Below are 23,028 nucleotides of genomic sequence, written 5' to 3'. Positions count from 1 at the left end.
GATCCTGGAAATCTCCCACGGTAGGTAAAAAATACAGCACTTTACTGCTAGATATTCTAGGTCTAGTGAGCAGAAATGGGACAGCACTGATATATTTGTGCACCAAGAAGAGTTAATCATGAGGCATACTCCTCCACCTCTGCTTTTGAGAGACTCCATAGATTTTCTGGTGTAGTCTGTTTTGTCATATGCTTTTGTGATATCATTCTGGAGGAACGTTGTCTCATTTTTTAACTGCATTGCATTTGTGGTTTCTAAATGACAATAAACTGAATCTGAATCTGAATCTGAATTTTTGTGTGCGAGAACAATTGATGTGAGAGCGGCTGAAGAGTTAAGATAAAGTGATAGTGGTAATATATCTATGTTCAGTCCCTGGACAGTCTGATTTTTCATGAAAATAAAGAATAAAAACTGCCTCCTTTCTGAACAGGCTTCTTTCCATTATCCCATAAAAAGAAAATCGACGAATCACGTTTGAACACAACCCCCCCCCCCCCCCCTCACATCCTTGTTCTCAAATGATACACTGAAGTTGAATCAGTTGAAATTCTGATTGGTGTTGTCAGTGGCAACCATGTTATAGTAAAGGGGCAGCTGCAAAATGGACATTTAAGAAAGACCAGATTAGTGTGAATAAGGGAAGGCCAAGTATCTCATTCCTCCTGAGTATCAAGGCAAGATTATATAAGGAGGTACAAGGACACTGGATTACAGAACTAAAAAATCTGCAGATCAAACAATATCTGTGGGTGCACTGAGACCCTGCATCAGGAACAAGAGCGTAAAGGAAGTTCGTCAGTATAAATTGGGCAGAGGGAGGGATGAGACAGAGGTTAGTACGTGATAGATGGAACCAGGAGAGGGGGGCAATGGTGGGCAGATGGACCCAGGTGAGGGGAGGGGAAGGGGACAGTAGAGACAGAGGCAAGAAGGCGATAGGTGGAACCAGATAGGGGAGGGATGATGGGCAGATGGAAACAGATAGGGAAGGGAAGCCCAGAGAGAAGAAATGCAGGTGGACAGGTGTGTGGGTGACAGGCAGAGTAAATAAGGACCCATTTGTACCACTGAAAGTAACAGCAAAAGTGATAATAATGATGTATTCCTGCAACTGTTCTTGGCTATATTGACTGCATACCCATTGACTATTTGGGCTTCCACTACTAATTATTTCTTCTTCAAATTCAAGGTAAAACCTCCAATCATTACAATATTAAACTGAATTTTTCAGCTTTAATAAAGAACATTCTAGCTTTTCCTCCTAAAGCTTTAAAATTTTGCTTTAGTTCCAAAAATAATTGCTCAGTGTAAGTCTCTATATGACACAGAGCATTTGACTACTGCTGGGAGGAAGGCAGAGAAAAACTCATTTACATTCCATCGCTTATAGCATGATCAACTAATGAAACTGCCAGAACATAGATGTGGTGATACAGTTTATATTCAGGGAGTTAATCTGAAGTCTATTGCTGTTGTAATATGGGAAACATTACAGGAGAAGAGAATACAATGATCAAGCTGAGTGCATTTCCCACTCATTGCATAATTCCAATGTGACTTTAATTGATAATATGAATATTCTATTCTGACAATAATCATAACTGTAAAATAATACACTATGGTATAAATTAACACAGAGCGGCATAGTGGTTAGCACATTGCTTTACAGCTCCACCATAAGATCAGGGTTCAATTCCTGCCGCTGTCTGTGAGGAGTTTTTACATGTGGGTTTCTCTGGGAGCTCTGGGATTCTCCCACATTGCAAACACACACATTTGGGTTAGTGAGTTAAGGGGAAGCAATGATGGTGCCAGACGTATGGTGACACTTGCCCAGTACAATCCTCGCTGACTTGATTTGATGCAAACAAACACATTTCACTGTATATTTTGATGTTTTGATGTACAAGTGACAAATAAAGCTAATCTTAATTTTACCAGTACCTAAGTTGAGACGTGTCTTAGTTTACTTAATACAGTGCTAACCAAGTTGACAGGATGCAAACAGCGGGGTGACCCGTGTTCATGGCCTTCCATTATTTATGTTTTGGATTAATAACCTGGAGGACAGGGCAAATGAATGGTATCCAAGTTTGCTGATGACACAGAAATATGCACACTGCAAGAAATGACTGAAAAAAGGACATTGATAGACTAGGTTCATGAGCAACATCTTGGCAAATGGAGAATAAAAAATCAAAAGGCTGACCATTATCCTAATGGGGAGAGATTATAGTGAAGGCATTGTATTGGGATCCTGTACATCAATCACAAAATGTTAGCAGGCGGCTGCAGAAAATGATTTAGAGGACAAAAGGCTTTATTGTAAAGCTATTTAAGTTTAGAAATAGGGAAGTACAATTACAATTGTACTGTGTGTTAAAGAGACCACACTTGGGAGTAGTGTGCACGGTCTTCATTTTATTTTCATTTTGAGATAACAGTGCAGAACAGGCCCTTCCGGCCCAACAAGCCACACCGTCCAGCCTAATCACAGGACAATTTACAACGACCAATTAACCGACTAGCCGGTGTGTCTTTGGAATGCGTGAGGAAACCAGAACACCAAGTGGGAACCCATACACTCACATGGAGGGATGTACAAACTCTTTTCAGGCAGTATCAGAATTTTTGGTCCCCTTTTATAAGAAGGGATATTGTTGTATTGGAAGAAGTTCAAAATGCATTCACCAGACTAAATCCTGAAATGAGAGGGTTGATAGTTTTAAAAAGTTAAATCTGTGTTTGTTGGAACTTGAAATAATGAAGGGTGACCTTTCTGAAATGTAAGAAACACCAAGGAGATTGACAGCTTGGTGAGGTGTTTCCAGTGGGTGGAGACACTCAAATGAGGAATCCTAGGTAGAGATAATGGGCAGATTATTTAAGGCGAAGATGTGGAGACATTTCCTCTTGCAGAAGCTGGTGATTCAAAGGCAGAAAGAGGTAGGTAGAAATTTCTTATTGCAGCGGGTAGTGAATCTCTAGAATCTATACCCTGGAGAGTTGTGGAGGCTGTATCATTGGAAATATTTAAAGTGAAGTTATATAGATTTTGGGTTTTAAGGGCAGTGAGCACCTGGCACAGATGAGGAGCTGCAGCCAAGGACAGATAAGTCATGATGTTAAATGTTAAGTACAGGCTTAGGGGCCGAGTGGTCCATTCTGGTTCCTATTTTCATGTGTTCTTGTGAAGTTGATATTTCTGACAAAATTTGTAAAGGTAAATCTTGCCAATTACATCTAATAATCTTTTTATCTATTGTGCTAAATTTAATTAAGTTAAATATTGTAACCCAAGTAACCAAGGAAACATTTCACCAGAAATGCTCCAATGATTATTCACAGATGTCTTAAATATCCAAAAAATGTTCTTTGCTGATTACTGAAATTACCTGTGGCACTTTCCGCCTCCTTAGGAGCAGCAAACTAATTAATGACATTGATGCAAAAGCCTGAATATCATAAAACTCTCAGCATGAACCATACGCAATCACATAGATATGTAATGATATTATTTGTGCTCACTGTCTTAAATCGTTCACTGATTCCCATGTGCCTTTGTCAATTACTTCTGAATAAGCAAGTTGGAGGCAGGGTCCTCTTTACCTCTCTCCTATCACATTATATTGAAATGCCAGCGTTTTGACATAGATGTCTGAATTAGCACTTCAGTGAAAGGAAGCTGATACCAAAAAAAAGAGAAAGAAGGTAAAAGCAGAAGAATCAAGCCTGTTGATCTTAGGAACAAGATGAACAAGTCACTAGAAGAGCCTGAAGGCCTGCACTTTCCTCAACTACATCAAAATTTACAGTTAATCATCAAATAAATGAGATAAAATAGTTGACTTACCTTGTTCCATGTCAAATTCTTCCACCGTATTTACAAAGTGTGGCCTGGAATAGAAGTTGTGAGGGCCTGGTTGCTGTAGGCCGCCCATGCTGTAGAAGCATTTCTCGGTCATGGCACAGTTAGCGAATGCACGGCGGCTGGGAATACTGGCGTACTTCGTCCAGCTCTTTGTTTCCAGGTCTAAGGCCTCAAAGGCAGTCACTGGCAGTTTACCTTGTCTTCCTCCTGACAAAACAGCAAAACATTATTATTTGTGGATTGAATTTGGACAATGTGGTTTTAGTGCTCAGAACACTGTCAAAGAAACAGTTTAGTTTTTGCTTTCAGTAACCTTCACAAATATCTGAAGATATATAACAGTGCAGAAGTGCAAGTTTGAGATTTGAACACAGCAATGCAAGATCTACAAGGAGGCTCCAAAACGGCTCAGATTTAGGCTACAGGCCTAGATCAGCTGCTAGCCTGAGTCATCCTTGGTATTAAGGAGCTTCAGCCTGCCTTGTTTTCAATCCAGCGGTCAGTGTGGTTGGATGATGATGACAGGAGCGTTCTTTTGCAATCTGGAGATAGGAGGAATAATCCCCATCATTCTGGGTACACATGACTTCAGGAAAATGTAATGAAACTCATCTCTCAATATCCATTGGGGTGTGTGGGTTAGCAAGGTTACATGATCTGTTAGTGATCATATAGATCTGGAAGGAGAACGAGCATTCCTTCCACCTCGACAGCACTTACTATGTCAGGTGTGAGAGACAATAAGGCCAGCAGTGTCACGTGAATGATACTGAAAATGTAAACCTTAACACGTGGAACAAGCCTGAAGAGTTTGTTCTTTATTCCAACCAATTATTAACATGGTACAAAAAGCAAAAGCACAGCACCAGCAATCACAATTGGGGTTCAAATCCTGCTGCTGCCTGTGACCACGTGGGTTTCCTCCAGGTGCTCTGGATTCCTCACACATTCCAAAGATGGATCTTTAGGGTTAGTGAGTTAGCACAATCCTCGCTGGTTTGATTTGATGCTTTGTACATGTGACTAATAAAGCTAATCTTTATCTTTGACAAGATTGAATGTTGTAGGTACTTTAGTTAAGCATAAAGAAGTTAAAGTGTTTCGGCTTAATATTGGCTTCTGCCATAACTCTGATGGGATGATTAGGAATGGGTCATGGCACTGATATTGCCAGCTGACAAATCTGCTTACCTTGAATGGACAGAGCTATGATATGGGAAAGATGGAATGAGCAGAGCAGAGGGGGACTGTGAAAGGGGGTGCGTGCTACTGTGGACCAGAAAGGGATAACATCAAAGATAATGACTAAAATGACGGGGAGTGGGTTTGGATGAATGGCTTTTAGAGCCAATATAGATAGAATGAGTTTAATAACGTTTTTTGTGCCAAATCAGGAGGTATGCTCAAAGAGCAGAATGAGTGATTCATGCCCCGATTTCATCTGTTCCCAACCTCCATGTGTTCAACCAGAAAAACAAAAATGCATTAATTACATCAGCCTTAATAACGGCATTGCCCCCGGGACAAGTACAACTTCAGTGCCCCACTTCAACAATTAAAATAAGCATTAGTAAAGTAGTTTAAAACAACTTTAACACGTGTTGAAACAGAAACAAGTAAAGCTACAGCAATAACAGACTATTCATCCTGCCAGAAGTATTCATTTACCTAGGACAAAAATCTTGTTGCCCTTGAGGTAGGCCGAGGCTGCGTACTGGGGTGTCAGCATTGGTGGCAAGGGATGCCAGTGATCACTGGCTGGGTCGTACACACGTACCAGTGCTTGCGGAGCTGCGTCGGAACCCATCCCTCCCAGAGCGTATACCCTGCCATCTGAAACAGAGAATGCAATCAAAGCAGGGGTGCAACAAAATGACAATAACAGAACCCAAAATGATTTCAATTAAACCCAGTCATGGAGAGAACTTACAGAGAGTGGCAGGATGGAACATGCGTTTCTGTAAAAGTGTTACACTAACTGCTACATCACTGTGCTGCTCTATGCTAGAAGAACTCAGCAAGTCAGGTCCCATCAATGGAGGGGAATAAACATTCAATGTTTCAGGCCAAAACCCCTGATCAGGACTGGAAAGGAGGGAGACAGAAGGTGGGGAGGGGAAAGAGTACAAGCTGGCAGGTGATAGGTGAGTCCAGTCAGTGTCTGTGAATCTGTATTGTCAAATTTAGCTCATCCAAACTCATTCTGAAAGATTTGGAGCTTATTCATTTACAGTGTTCCTTCATTTGGCTTATCCAAAATTTACTCTGACTTCTGCACAATGGAATTCTCACATCAGAATGTAAAACAAAAGGCAAAAAATAGTGTAAGCAAATAGGGCCATGAAACGTATGGAATATGCATGACTTCCTTTGACTGATTATGTTGGTGTTGTACCATAAAACCATTAATTATGTGTATCCAGCACACAAAGCAAAAGGCAATCATGACCTTTTCTCTTTTTAGTGTGACTGATTTTCTTGAAATATAAATAATACGGTTGTCCTCAATAAGAAAATACTTAAATATAATGTTACATGATGCCACAAGAAGGAACTTCGCATAAATACAGGGAATACCTACTATTGCATGCTCTCTCTTTCCAAAGGGAGCAGTTATATTGCTGAGCTAAATGTGGTTGTGAGAGGAAAATTTAAGAATAAGGTTATAAGAGCAGAATTAGGCCATTCAACCCAATGAATCTGCTCTAACATTCTATCATGACTGATGTATTATTCATCTCAACCCCCTTCTCTTGCCTTCTCCCCTTAACCTTTCACACCTGTACTAATTAAGAATATACTGCTTTAAATACACCCAATGTCTTGGTCTCCACAGCCATCCATGGCAATGAATTCCATAGATTCATCACTCTCTGGTTAAAGAATCTCCTTCTCATCTCTGTTTAAAGGGGTGACCTTCTATCCTGAGGCTATGCCCTCTGGTCCTGGGCTCTCCCACTACTGGAGACATTCTCTCCACCTCTATCTATCTAGGCTTTTCAATATTTCAATGAGATCTCCCCCATTCTTCTGAACTCCAGCAAGTACAGGTCCACTGCCATCAAACCCTCCTCCTACATTAACCCTTTCATTCCCAAGATAATTCTCGTGAATCTCCTCTGGGCGTAGCCAACATAAACCAAACTAAAGCTGTTTCAAAAAATGTATTCATCCTCTCAAGCCATATAATTTCTCTTGGAAATTTAAAAGGGAAATCCTTTGATGCGTTCCATTGTCTACTATTTTAATGCTGATGTTAATACATTAAAAATGAATTTTCTTAATTTAAGACAGTGAATATCACAGTGCTTAACCTGCTCTACTATGATCCAATAAATGAATGAATTATTCATCCAGCCTCAAGTTTATATTTGACCAATTTAGAACGTAGAATGCTGCAGTACAGGACAGGCCCTTCAGTCCACAATGCTTTGTTGACTTTTTAACCTATTCTAAGATTAGTCTAACTCCACCATGCTCCACCCCAAGCTTGGCTGCGAAAGGAGGAGGGTTGGGCGTGGGCTTAGCAACCCGTTCCCGTAAAAACCCAGTGCTGCAGAAGCTCCAAAGACATCATCCTGGCAAAGGAAGGATGTTAGAAGATGGGCCACACCTCGGGATAACTAGCCCAGGTCTGAAGGCTGTGGTGAGCTGCTGTCAGTAGCCTATGTCCCAGTAGGAATGATGAGCTCAAATAAGTAAGAAAGATCAAACTAACCCTTCCCACCTAAATAACCTTCCACTTTCTATCATCCACGTGTCTATCTAAGAGTCTCTTAAATGCCCTTAATGTATCTGTCTCTCCCACCATCCCTGGCAGGCATTCTATGCCCCTACCACTCTCTGTATAAAGAAGGTATCCTTGTCATCACCATGATACTTTCCTCCAATCACCTGAAAATAATGCCCGCTGGTAATGGCCATTTCTCCTTGGAAAATGTTCTGACAATTCACTTCTTATCAACAAATTAAATTCAAGTAATGAAATAAATCTGGAGTGTAAAACTGGAGTCAGTAATAATGACCATTAAACCTCTGGTTTGGTGATTGACTAATGTCTGTAAAGAAAGGTAATACATTGTCACTTGTCATTTGCTTGGTCACAGCAGTCTCTCCAGTCCAACAAATGCGTGTCTTAAATACTTTACTCATGAGCTCAAGAACATGTTTGATATTGGTAATATAAAAAACTACATGTCTGGCTCATTGGTAAGGCATACAGTGGGGGAGCTGTGTGGCCTGGGTTGTTGCCTGGACCAGGTCCTTGTGCACAAGGCGATCCTTGCAGAAACATGTCTCCAGGACAACATCCCATGCACCATCAATCTTCAGGCCATTCCACTTAGCTGATATTATTTTTGTGACTGTATATGCTATAGTAACTATATGCGCTGTGTGTGACCTAAGTACAGTATTCTGCACCTTTGCCCCAGAGGAACGATGTTTCATTTGGCTGTATACATGCGTATGGCTGAATAACACTTAAACTTGAACTTGAACCTGTTAGTCAACATGTACCTAGCAATATGCACAACTCTTAACTATAAACGACATTCTGGAAACACTCAGCAAGTGAAGCAACATCTGCAAAAAGAGAAACTGATCCAATATCCTTAATTTTAATTTTAACTTTTTTATTTAGAAATACAGCACAGTAACTGCCTAATGAGACTGTGACACCCAATTACACCCATGTGCCCAATTAACCTACTAACCAATTCGTTTTTGAAATGTGGGAGGAAACTGGAGCAGCTGGAGGAAACCCATACACTCCAGGGGAGAATGTAAAAACCTCTCACTGACAGTGGCAGAATTGAACATTGATCATTGGTGCTGGTAGTAGCGTTACACTACCCACTACCCTACCATGCTGCAATGGCTAGGAGGAGACAAGATGAGTTGCCAAACTTAAAGATGGTGAAATGTTAATTCTTTTATCTTTCTGTAAACACTGCCTAACATTATTTCCAGTATTTTCTGTTTTAATTTCAGATATTCAGCTGATTTTCATAGACTTAAGTCTTAACTGTCCTTTGAAATGGTCTAACAAATTATTTGGTGAAGAGGCAATCAGAAATAGACAACAAATGCTAGCTGGACATGCAACATCCACATCTTCTAAATTCATTAAAAAAATAGATATTTCTATGCCAAGATTAGAGAAAAAATTTTTCACATACAGTATTTCATTAAAGTAGTGCTTATGTCAGAAATTCTGATGATAATTTTGGAGTCAGGAACATGAGTATCAGGAGGGAAATGCACCAGGTAATTAACTCAATACACTTTCAACCAAAAATTAATTTTGCTTCCAATCAGCAATAGACATATTTATTTTGATTGAATCAAGAATTGATGTTATTTACCTTTCTATTAAATCACTATTCTTCAATGTACATGTATTAATCATTCTGTAAATAATTCCAAGTGAAAATAGCACCTAATCTGTCTACTGGCATTTAAAGAATAGAATCAGATTGTGGCCATTTCAGAGAACCAAAAGAAGCTGCAGTGGGTTGTAAATTTAGTCGGCTCCATCTTGGGTACTAACCAGGACATCTTCAAGCAGCGGTGCCTCAGAAAGGCAGTGTCCATTATTAAGGACCTCCAGACCTAGGGAAAGCTCTTTTCTCACTGTTCCCATCAAGTGGAAGGTACAGAATCCTGAAGGCACACACTCAGCTATTCAGACACAGCTTGTCCCCTCTGCCATCTGATTCCTAAATGGACATTGAACTCTTGGACACTGCCACACTTTTTAAATATATATTGTTTATGTTTTTTGCACTATTTTTAATCTATTCAATATATGCATACTGTAAATGATTTACTTATTTATTATTATTATATATTTTTTTCTTCTGTATTATGTATTGCATTGAACTGCTGCTGCTAAGTTATCAAATTTTATGACACATGCCAGTGATAATAAACCTGATTCTGATTCTGATTCTGATTCTGACTTGGCTGTTCCAAGGGCAAGAATAACTGTTTGATGTTATGGGGTTTAGATGTTTCAGAAGGGACAGGGAGAGATGTAAAAAAGGTGAGATGGTGACATTGCTAATCAGGCTAGTATCACAGCTGCAGAAAGGGAGGACGTCATAAAAGGAGAATCTACTGAGTCAGTGTGGATGGAAGTCGTAAACAGCAAGGCAGCTATCACTCTATGGGGAATATTCAATATCTCCCTGCGCTACCCCCTCCCATAGTAATAGGAACACTGGGAAACAGATATGTAGCAGATTTAAGATACAAAATTAACAGGATTGTCATCATGGATGATTTCATCTTCCCCTATATTGATTGGCACCTCCCTAGTGCAAAAGGCTGAGATAGGGGCAGAATTTGGCAGCTGTGTCCAGGGACCCACCTTACTTTTCTGTATCTTTACTCAACTTTTATAAATGATTTTGATGAGGAAGTAGGAGTGTGGTTGGTTTTATTGTGGATAGTATGGAGAGTTGTTGTATGTTACAATGGGATATAGAGAGCTGGGCTGAGAAGTCGCAGATGGAGCTTAGTCCAGAAGACTGTAAGTTACACATTTTGGTAGATTGAACTTGAAGGCGAATTACCGGGTTGATGATTAATTCTATCCTGATAGCATGTTTCTAAACCTCTTCTGCTCCTTTGTCTTGTCTTGTGACCGCTCTAGGAAAGCTCCAGTTTATTAACATTTCGGAAAGACAAAGACTGATCCACGCAAAGCAATCATGACTAATGAATTTGGAGATCAGTCGCCAAGTATTCAGCCTCTGAAAGCGTTGCATCTTAGTAATGATTTAAAATTTTTTGTTTAGTAAGCTTGGAACTGAATCACAAAAATTTTAATTCTGATTCACAGAAGGTAAAAAGAAGATTAAAACAATTGTAGCAGTAAGGGATAACAGATTTAAAGTGAGTGGGAACTCAGTTTTTCAGACACAGATCAGTTGATGTACGGAAGAAGCTGCCAGAGGAAATGGTATTGACAAGTACAACTATTAGACACATATCCCTCTAAGTCTTTCCTATCCATGGACATTTGGATATGTTCATGGACATTTGGATACGTTTGTGTACATTTGGATAAGTCCATACACAATTTAATATGCCCATGGACATTTGGATATGTTCATGGATATTTGGATATGTTCATGGACATTTGGATATGTTCATGGACATTTGGATATGTTCGTGGCCATTTTGAAATGTTTATGGACATTTGGATATGTTCATGGACATTTAAATATGTTCGTGGACATTTGGATATGTTTATGGACATTTGGATATGCCCATGAACATTTGGATATACTCGTGGACATTTAGATATGTTCATGGACATTTGGAGATGCCCATGGATGTTTGGATATGTTTATGGACATTTGGATATGTTCGTGGACATTTGGATATGTTCATGGACATTTGGATATGTTTATGGACATTTGGATATGTTGGTGGCCATTTCGAAATGTTTATGAACATTCGGATATGCTTATGCACATTTGGATAAGTTCATGGATATTTGGATATGTTCATGGATATTTGGATATGTTCATGGCTATTTCAAAATGTTTATGTATATTTGGATATGTTCTTGGACATTTGGATATACTCGTGAACATTTGGATATGTTCGTGGACATTTGGATATGTTCGTGGCCAGTTCAAAATCTTTATGGTCAGTTGGAAATGTTCATGGATATTTGGATATGTTCATGGATATTTGGATATGTTCGTGGCAATTTCAAAATGTTTATGGACATTTGGATATGTTCGTAGACAATTGGATAGTTTCATGGATATTTCAAATGTTTATGGACATTTGGATATGTTTATGGACATTTGGATATACCCATGGACATTTGGATAGTTTCATGGATATTTCGAATGTTTATGGAAATTTGGATATGTTCGTGAACATTTAGTAATGTTTATGGACATTTGGATATGTTTGTGGACACTTGGATATGTTCATGGATATTTGGATATGTTTATGGACATTTGGATATGTTTGTGGACATTTGGATATGTTCGTAGACAATTGGATAGTTTCATGGATATTTCAAATGTTTATGGACATTTGGATATACCCATGGACATTTGGATAGTTTCATGGATATTTCGAATGTTTATGGAAATTTGGATATGTTCGTGAACATTTAGTAATGTTTATGGACATTTGGATATGTTTGTGGACACTTGGATATGTTCATGGATATTTGGATATGTTTATGGACATTTCGAAATGTTTATGGATATTTGGATATGTTCATGGATATTTGGATATGTTTATGGACATTTGGATATGTTTGTGGACATTTGGATATGATCATGGATATTTGGATATGTTCGTGGTCATTTCGAAATGTTTATGGACATTTACATATGTTTATGCACATTTGGATATGTTTATGGTCATTTCAAAATGTTTATGGACATTTGGATATGTTCATGGACATTTGGAGATGTTTATGGATATTTGGATATGTTTATGGACATTTGGAAATGTTTATGGACATTTGGATATATTCATGGACATTTGGATATGTTCATGGATATTTGGATATGTTCATGGAAATTTGGATATGTTCATGGAAATTTGGATATGTTCGTGGCCATTTCCAAATGTTTATGGACATTTGGATTTGCTCGTGGACATTTGGATATGTTCATGGACGTTTGGATATTTTATGGACATTTGGTTATGTTCATGGATATTTCGATATGATCGTGGACATTTGGATATGTTCGTGGACATTTAGAAATGTTTATGGACATTTGGACATGTTCGTGGACATTTGGATATGTTCGTGGACAGTTGGATAGGTTCGTGGAAATTTGGAGATGCCCATGGTCGTTTGGATAATTTTATGGACATTTGGATATGTTCATGGACATTTGGATATGTTTATGGACATTTGGATATGTTGGTGGCCATTTTGAAATGTTTATGGACATTTGGATAGTTTCATGGATATTTAGAAATGTTTATGGACATTTGGATATGTTAATGGCTATTTGGATATGTTCGTGGATATTTCAAAATGTTTATGGACATTTGGATATACTCGTGAACATTTTGATATGACCGTACACATTTTGATATATTCATGGACATTTGGATATGTTCGTCGACATTTGGATATGTTCATGGACATTTGGATATGTTCGTGGGCATTTAAATATGTTTATGGACATTTGGATATGTTCGTGAACATTTGGATATGTTTGTGGACATTTGGAGATGTTTATGGATATTTGGATATGTTTATGGACATTTGGAGATGTTTATGGACATTGGATATGTTCATGGAAATTTGCATATGGTCATGGATATTTCGATATGTTCATGGACATTTGGAAATGTTCATGGATATTTGGATATGTTCATGGACATTTGGAGATGTTTATGGATATTTGGATAAGTTGATGGACATTTGGAAATGTTTATGGACATTTGGATATGTTCATGGACATTTGGATACGTTCATGGATATTTGGATATGTTTATGGACATTTCGAAATGTTTATTGACATTTGGATATGTTCATGGGCATTTGGAGATGTTTATGGATATTTGGATATGTTCATGGACAATTGGATATGTTCATGGATATTTGGATATGTTCATGGAAATTTGGATATGTTCGTGGCCATTTGGATATGTTCGTGGACATTTGGATATGTTTACAGACATTTGGATATGTTCATGGACATTTAGAGATGTTTATGGATATTTGGATATGCTCATGGATATTCGGATATGTTCATGGAAATTTGGATATGTTCGTGGCCATTTCCAAATGTTTATGGACATTTGGATATGTTCATGGACGTTTGGATATGTTCATGGACATTTGGATACGTGCATGGATATTTGGATATGTTTATGGACATTTCGAAATGTTTATTGACATTTGGATATGTTCATGGGCATTTGGAGATGTTTATGGATATTTGGATATGTTCATGGACAATTGGATATGTTCATGGATATTTGGATATGTTCATGGAAATTTGGATATGTTCGTGGACATTTCCAAATTTTTATGGACATTTGGATATGTTCATGGTCATTTAGATTTGTTCATAGATATTTAGATATGTTCATGGGAATTTGGATTTGTTCATGGACATTTGGATATGTTTATGGACATTTGGAAATGTTTATGGACATTTGGATATATTCATGGACATTTGGATATGTTCATGGATATTTGGATATGTTTATGGACATTTGGATATGTTCATGGACATTTAGATATGTTCGTGGACATTTGGAGATGTTTATGGATATTTGGATATGTTCATGGACAATTGGATATGTTCATGGATATTTGGATATGTTCATGGAAATTTGGATATGTTCGTGGACGTTTGGATATGTTCATGGACATTTGGATATGTTCGTGGACATTTGGATATGTTTACGGACATTTGGATATGTTCATGGACATTTGGATATGTTTATGGATATTTGGATATGTTTATGGACATTTGGAAATGTTTATGGACATTTGGATATATTCATGGAAATTTGGATATGTTCATGGAAATTTGGATTTGTACGTGGTCATTTGGATATGTTCATGGAAGTTTGGATATGTTTATGGACATTTGGTTATGTTCATGGATATTTCGATATGATCGTGGACATTTGGATATGTTCGTGGACATTTAGAAATGTTTATGGACATTTGGATATGTTCGTGGACATTTGCATATGTTCGTGGACAGTTGGATATGTTCGTGGAAATTTGGAGATGCCCATGGACGTTTGGATAATTTTATGGACATTTGGATATGTTCATGGACATTTGGATATGTTTATGGACATTTGGATATGTTGGTGGCCATTTAGAAATATTTATGGACATTTGGATATGTTTATGCACATTTGGATATGTTAATGGATATTTGGATATGTTCGTGGCAATTTCAAAATGTTTATGGACATTCTGATATGTTCGTGGACATTTGCATATGTTCGTGGACAGTTGGAAATGTTCGTGGAAATTTGGAGATGACCATGGACGTTTGGATAATTTTATGGACATTTGGATATGTTCATGGACATTTGGATATGTTTATGGACATTTGGATATGTTGGTGGCCATTTCGAAATATTTATGGACATTTGGATATGTTTATGCACATTTGGATATGTTAATGGCTATTTGGATATGTTCATGGATATTTGGATATGTTCATGGATATTTGGATATGTTCGTGGCTATTACAAAATGTTTATGGACATTTGGTTATGTTCTTGGACATTTGGATATGTTTATGGACATGTGGATATGTTTGTTGGCATTTGGATATGTTCGTGGCCAGTTTGAAATCTTTATGGTCAGTTGGAAATCTTCATGGATATTTGGATATGTTCACGGATATTTGGATATGTTCGTGGCAATTTCAAAATGTTTATGGACATTCTGATATGTTCGTGGACATTTGGATATACTCGTGAACATTTGGATATGTTCGTGGCCAGTTCGAAATCTTTATGGTCAGTTGGAAATGTTCATGGATATTTGGATATGTTCATGGCTATTTGGATATGTTTATGGACATTTGGATATGTTCGTGGCAAGTTCGAAATCTTTATGGTCAGTTGGAAATGTTCATGGATATTTGGATATTTTCATGGCTAATTGGATATGTTTATGGACATTTTGATATCTTTGTGGACATTTGGATATGTTCATGTATATTTGGATATGTTTATGGATACTTGGATATGTTTATGGACATTTGGAAATGTTTATGGATACTTGGATATGTTTATGGACATTTGGAAATGTTTATGGACATTTGGATATATTCATGGACATTTGGATATGTTCATGGATATTTGGGTATGTTCATGGAAATTTGGATATGTTCGTGGTCATTTCAATATGTTTATGGATATTTGGATTTCCTCGTGGACATTTGGATATGTTCATGGTCATTTAGATATGTTCATAGACATTTAGGTAGGTTCATGTGAATTTGGATTTGTTCGTGGACATTTGGATATATTTATTGACATTTGGTTATTTTCATGGATATTTCGATATGATCGTGGACATTTGGATATGATCGTGGACATTTAGTAATGTTTATGGACATTTGGATATGTTCATGGACATTTGGATATGTTCGTGGACATTTGGATATGTTTATGGACATTTGGATATGTTCATGGATATTTGGATATGTTCGTGGCTATTTCAAAATGTTTATGGACATTAGGTTATGTTCTTGGACATTTGGATATGTTGATGGACATGTGGATATGTTTGTGGACATTTGGATATGTTCGTGGCCTGTTCGAAATCTTTAATGTCAGTTGGAAATGTTCATGGATATTTGGATATGTTCATGGATATTTGGATATGTTCGTGGCAATTTCAAAATGTTTATAGACATTTGGATATGTTCGTCGACATTTGCAAATGTTTATGGACATTGGATATGTTCATGGACATTTGGATATGGTCATGGATATTTGGATATGTTCGTGGACATTTGGAAATGTTTATGGACATTTGGATATGTTCATGGACATTTGGAGATATTTATGGATATTTGGATAAGTTGATGGACATTTGGAAATGTTTATGGACATTTGGATATGTTCATGGACATTTGGATACGTTCATGGATATTTGGATATGTTTATGGACATTTCGAAATGTTTATTGACATTTGGATATGTTCATGGGCATTTGGAGATGTTTATGGATATTTGGATATGTTCATGGACAATTGGCTATGTTCATGGATATTTGGATATGTTCATGGAAATTTGGATATGTTCATGGAAATTTGGATATGTTCGTGGCCATTTCCAAATGTTTATGGACATTTGGATATGTTCATGGTCATTTAGATTTGTTCATAGATATTTAGATATGTTCATGGGAATTTGGATTTGTTCATGGATATTTGGATATGTTTATGGACATTTGGTTATTTTCATGGATATTTCGATATGTTCGTGTACATTTAGAAATGTTTATGGACATTTGGATATGTTCATGGACATTTGGATATGTTCGTGGACATTTGGAGATGTTTATGGACATTTGGATATTTTCGTGGCCATTTAAATATGTTTATACACATTTGGATATGTTCGTGAACATTTGGATATGTTTATGGACATTTGGATATGTTCATGGACACTTGGATATGTTCGTGGGCATTTGGATATGTTTATGGACATTTGGATATGTTCGCCGACATTTGGATATGTTCATGGACATTTGGATATGTTTATGGACATTTGGATATGTTGGTGGCCATTTCGAAATATTTATGGACATTTGGATATGTTTATGCACATTTGGATATGTTAATGGCTATTTGGATATGTTCATGGATATTTGGATATGTTCATGGATATTTGGATATGTTCGTGGCTATTACAAAATGTTTATGGACATTTGGTTATGTTCTTGGACATTTGGATATGTTTATGGACATGTGGATATGTTTGTTGGCATTTGGATATGTTCGTGGCCAGTTTGAAATCTTTATGGTCAGTTGGAAATCTTCATGGATATTTGGATATGTTCACGGATATTTGGATATGTTCGTGGCAATTTCAAAATGTTTATGGACATTCTGATATGTTCGTGGACATTTGGATATACTCGTGAACATTTGGATATGTTCGTGGCCAGTTCGAAATCTTTATGGTCAGTTGGAAATGTTCATGGATATTTGGATATGTTCATGGCTATTTGGATATGTTTATGGACATTTGGATATGTTCGTGGCAAGTTCGAAATCTTTATGGTCAGTTGGAAATGTTCATGGATATTTGGATATTTTCATGGCTAATTGGATATGTTTATGGACATTTTGATATCTTTGTGGACATTTGGATATGTTCATGTATATTTGGATATGTTTATGGATACTTGGATATGTTTATGGACATTTGGAAATGTTTATGGATACTTGGATATGTTTATGGACATTTGGAAATGTTTATGGATACTTGGATATGTTTATGCACATTTGGATATGTTAATGGCTATTTGGATATGTTCATGGATATTTGGATATGTTCATGGATATTTGGATATGTTCGTGGCTATTACAAAATGTTTATGGACATTTGGTTATGTTCTTGGACATTTGGATATGTTTATGGACATGTGGATATGTTTGTTGGCATTTGGATATGTTCGTGGCCAGTTTGAAATCTTTATGGTCAGTTGGAAATCTTCATGGATATTTGGATATGTTCACGGATATTTGGATATGTTCGTGGCAATTTCAAAATGTTTATGGACATTCTGATATGTTCGTGGACATTTGGATATACTCGTGAACATTTGGATATGTTCGTGGCCAGTTCGAAATCTTTATGGTCAGTTGGAAATGTTCATGGATATTTGGATATGTTCATGGCTATTTGGATATGTTTATGGACATTTGGATATGTTCGTGGCAAGTTCGAAATCTTTATGGTCAGTTGGAAATGTTCATGGATATTTGGATATTTTCATGGCTAATTGGATATGTTTATGGACATTTTGATATCTTTGTGGACATTTGGATATGTTCATGTATATTTGGATATGTTTATGGATACTTGGATATGTTTATGGACATTTGGAAATGTTTATGGATACTTGGATATGTTTATGGACATTTGGAAATGTTTATGGACATTTGGATATATTCATGGACATTTGGATATGTTCATGGATATTTGGATATGTTCATGGAAATTTGGATATGTTCGTGGTCATTTCAATATGTTTATGGATATTTGGATTTCCTCGTGGACATTTGGATATGTTCATGGTCATTTAGATATGTTCATAGACATTTAGGTATGTTCATGTGAATTTGGATTTGTTCGTGGACATTTGGATATATTTATTGACATTTGGTTATTTTCATGGATATTTCGATATGATCGTGGACATTTGGATATGATCGTGGACATTTAGTAATGTTTATGGACATTTGGATATGTTCATGGACATTTGGATATGTTCGTGGACATTTGGATATGTTTATGGACATTTGGATATGTTCATGGATATTTGGATATGTTCGTGGCTATTTCAAAATGTTTATGGACATTAGGTTATGTTCTTGGACATTTGGATATGTTGATGGACATGTGGATATGTTTGTGGACATTTGGATATGTTCGTGGCCTGTTCGAAATCTTTAATGTCAGTTGGAAATGTTCATGGATATTTGGATATGTTCATGGATATTTGGATATGTTCGTGGCAATTTCAAAATGTTTATAGACATTTGGATATGTTCGTCGACATTTGCAAATGTTTATGGACATTGGATATGTTCATGGACATTTGGATATGGTCATGGATATTTGGATATGTTCGTGGATATTTGGAAATGTTTATGGACATTTGGATATGTTCATGGACATTTGGAGATATTTACGGATATTTGGATAAGTTGATGGACATTTGGAAATGTTTATGGACATTTGGATATGTTCATGGACATTTGGATACGTTCATGGATATTTGGATATGTTTATGGACATTTCGAAATGTTTATTGACATTTGGATATGTTCATGGGCATTTGGAGATGTTTATGGATATTTGGATATGTTCATGGACAATTGGCTATGTTCATGGATATTTGGATATGTTCATGGAAATTTGGATATGTTCGTGGCAATTTCAAAATGTTTATAGACATTTGGATATGTTAGTCGACATTTGGATAAGTTCATGGACATTTGGATAAGTTCATGGACATTTGGATATGTTCGTGAACATTTGGATATGTTTATGGACATTTGGATATGTTCGTGGGCATTTGGATATGTTTATGGACATTTGGATATGTTCGCCGACATTTGGATATGTTCGTGGGCATTGGGATATGTTCGTGGGCATTTGGATATGTTTGTTGACATTTGGAGATGTTTATGGATATTTGGATATGTTTATGGACATTTGGAAATGTTTATGGACATTGGAAATGTTCATGGACTTTTGGATATGGGCATGGATATTTGGATATGTTCATGGACATTTGGAAATGTTTATGGACATTTGGATATGTTCATGGACATTTGGAGATATTTATGGATATTTGGATAAGTTGATGGACATTTGGAAATGTTTATGGACATTTGGATATGTTCATGGACATTTGGATACATTCATGTATATTTGGATATGTTTATGGACATTTCGAAATGTTTATTGACATTTGGATATGTTCATGGGCATTTGGAGATGTTTATGGATATTTGGATATGTTCATGGACAATTGGATATGTTCATGGACATTTGGATATGTTCATGGTCATTTAGATTTGTTCATAGATATTTAGATATGTTCATGGGAATTTGGATTTGTTCATGGACATTTGGATATGTTTATGGACATTTGGTTATTTTCATGGATATTTCGATATGTTCGTGTACATTTTGAAATGTTTATGGACATTTGGATATGTTCGTGGACATTTGGTTATGTTTATGGACATTTGGATATGTTTATGGACATTTGGATATATTCATAGACATTTGGATATGTTCATGGATATTTGGATATGTTTATGGACATTTGGATATGTTCATGGACATTTAGATATGTTCGTGGACATTTAGAAATGTTTATGGACATTTGGATATGTTCGCGGACATTTGCATATGTTTATGGACATTTGGATATGTTGGTGGCCATTTGGATATGTTTATGGACATTTGGATATGTTGGTGGCCATTTCGAAATATTTATGGACATTTGGATATGTTTATGCACATTTGGATATGTTAATGGCTATTTGGATATGTTCATGGATATTTGGATATGTTCGTGGCTATTTCAAAATGTTTATGGACATTTGGTTATGTTCTTGGACATTTGGATATGTTTATGGACATGTGGATATGTTTGTTGGCATTTGGATATGTTCGTGGCCAGTTTGAAATCTTTATGGTCAGTTGGAAATGTTCATGGATATTTGGATATGTTCATGGATATTTGTATATGTTCGTGGCAATTTCAAAATATTTATGGACATTGTGATATGTTCGTGGACATTTGGATATACTCGTGAACATTTGGATATGTTCGTGGCCAGTTCAAAATCTTTATGGTCAGTTGGAAATGTTCATGGATATTTGGATATGTTCATGGCTATTTGGATATGTTTATGGACATTTGGATATGTTCGTGGCAAGTTCGAAATCTTTATGGTCAGTTGGAAATGTTCATGGATATTTGGATATGTTCATGGCTAATTGGATATGTTTATGGACATTTGGATATCTTTGTGGACATTTGGATATTTTCATGGATATTTGGATATGTTCATGGATACTTGGATATGTTTATGGACATTTGGAAATGTTTATGGATACTTGGATATGTTTATGGACATTTGGAAATGTTTATGGACATTTGGATATATTCATGGACATTTGGATATGTTCATGGAAATTTGGATATGTTCGTGGCCATTTCCAAATGTTTATGGATAGTTGGATTTCCTCGTGGACATTTGGATATGTTCATGGTCATTTAGATATGTTCATAGACATTTAGATATGTTCATGTGAATTTGGATTTGTTCGTGGACATTTGGATATGTTTATTGACATTTGGTTATTTTCATGGATATTTCGATATGATCGTGGACAGTTGGATATGTTCGTGGACATTTAGAAATGTTTATGGACATTTGGATATGTTCATGGACATTTGGATATGTTCGTGGACATTTGGATATGTTTATGGACATTTGGATATGTTCATGGATATTTGGATATGTTCGTGGCTATTTCAAAATGTTTATGGACATTAGGTTATGTTCTTGGACATTTAGATATGTTGATGGACATGTGGATATGTTTGTGGACATTTGGATATGTTCGTGGCCTGTTCGAAATCTTTAATGTCAGTTGGAAATGTTCATGGATATTTGGATATGTTCATGGATATTTGGAAATGTTCGTGGCAATTTCAAAATGTTTATAGACATTTGGATATGTTAGTCGACATTTGGATAAGTTCATGGACATTTGGATAAGTTCATGGACATTTGGATATGTTCGTGAACATTTGGATATGTTTATGGACATTTGGATATGTTCGTGGGCATTTGGATATGTTTATGGACATTTGGATATGTTCGCCGACATTTGGATATGTTCGTGGGCATTGGGATATGTTCGTGGGCATTTCGATATGTTTGTTGACATTTGGAGATGTTTATGGATATTTGGATATGTTTATGGACATTTGGAAATGTTTATGGACATTGGAAATGTTCATGGACTTTTGGATATGGTCATGGATATTTGGATATGTTCATGGACATTTGGAAATGTTTATGGACATTTGGATATGTTCGTGGCAAGTTCGAAATCTTTATGGTCAGTTGGAAATGTTCATGGATATTTGGATATTTTCATGGCTAATTGGATATGTTTATGGACATTTTGATATCTTTGTGGACATTTGGATATGTTCATGTATATTTGGATATGTTTATGGATACTTGGATATGTTTATGGACATTTGGAAATGTTTATGGATACTTGGATATGTTTATGGACATTTGGAAATGTTTATGGACATTTGGATATATTCATGGACATTTGGATATGTTCATGGATATTTGGGTATGTTCATGGAAATTTGGATATGTTCGTGGTCATTTCAATATGTTTATGGATATTTGGATTTCCTCGTGGACATTTGGATATGTTCATGGTCATTTAGATATGTTCATAGACATTTAGGTAGGTTCATGTGAATTTGGATTTGTTCGTGGACATTTGGATATATTTATTGACATTTGGTTATTTTCATGGATATTTCGATATGATCGTGGACATTTGGATATGATCGTGGACATTTAGTAATGTTTATGGACATTTGGATATGTTCATGGACATTTGGATATGTTCGTGGACATTTGGATATGTTTATGGACATTTGGATATGTTCATGGATATTTGGATATGTTCGTGGCTATTTCAAAATGTTTATGGACATTAGGTTATGTTCTTGGACATTTGGATATGTTGATGGACATGTGGATATGTTTGTGGACATTTGGATATGTTCGTGGCCTGTTCGAAATCTTTAATGTCAGTTGGAAATGTTCATGGATATTTGGATATGTTCATGGATATTTGGATATGTTCGTGGC

General features: G+C 36.4%; 1 protein-coding gene across 5 annotated transcripts in view; it reads right to left on the bottom strand.

The window, feature by feature from the left end:
* Positions 1-23,028, bottom strand: part of klhdc8b (kelch domain containing 8B) — a 399,584-nt gene that overhangs the window by 97,912 nt on the left and 278,644 nt on the right. For 4 of the 5 annotated variants that reach the window (XM_073072737.1, XM_073072740.1, XM_073072739.1 and 1 more), the window contains exons 3-4: positions 5,543-5,707; positions 3,857-4,081 (exon numbers count right to left, since the gene is read on the bottom strand). In XM_073072737.1, the coding sequence (XP_072928838.1) occupies positions 3,857-4,081; positions 5,543-5,707 (390 nt within the window). The remainder of the gene's footprint in view (positions 1-3,856; positions 4,082-5,542; positions 5,708-23,028) is intronic. The other variant, XM_073072742.1, reaches the window with a different exon arrangement.

The sequence above is a fragment of the Hemitrygon akajei genome, chromosome 19 (assembly GCF_048418815.1).
Source record: "Hemitrygon akajei chromosome 19, sHemAka1.3, whole genome shotgun sequence".
Classification (NCBI taxonomy): Eukaryota; Metazoa; Chordata; class Chondrichthyes; order Myliobatiformes; family Dasyatidae; genus Hemitrygon; species Hemitrygon akajei.
This window is presented reverse-complemented; position numbering and strand designations above follow the sequence as displayed.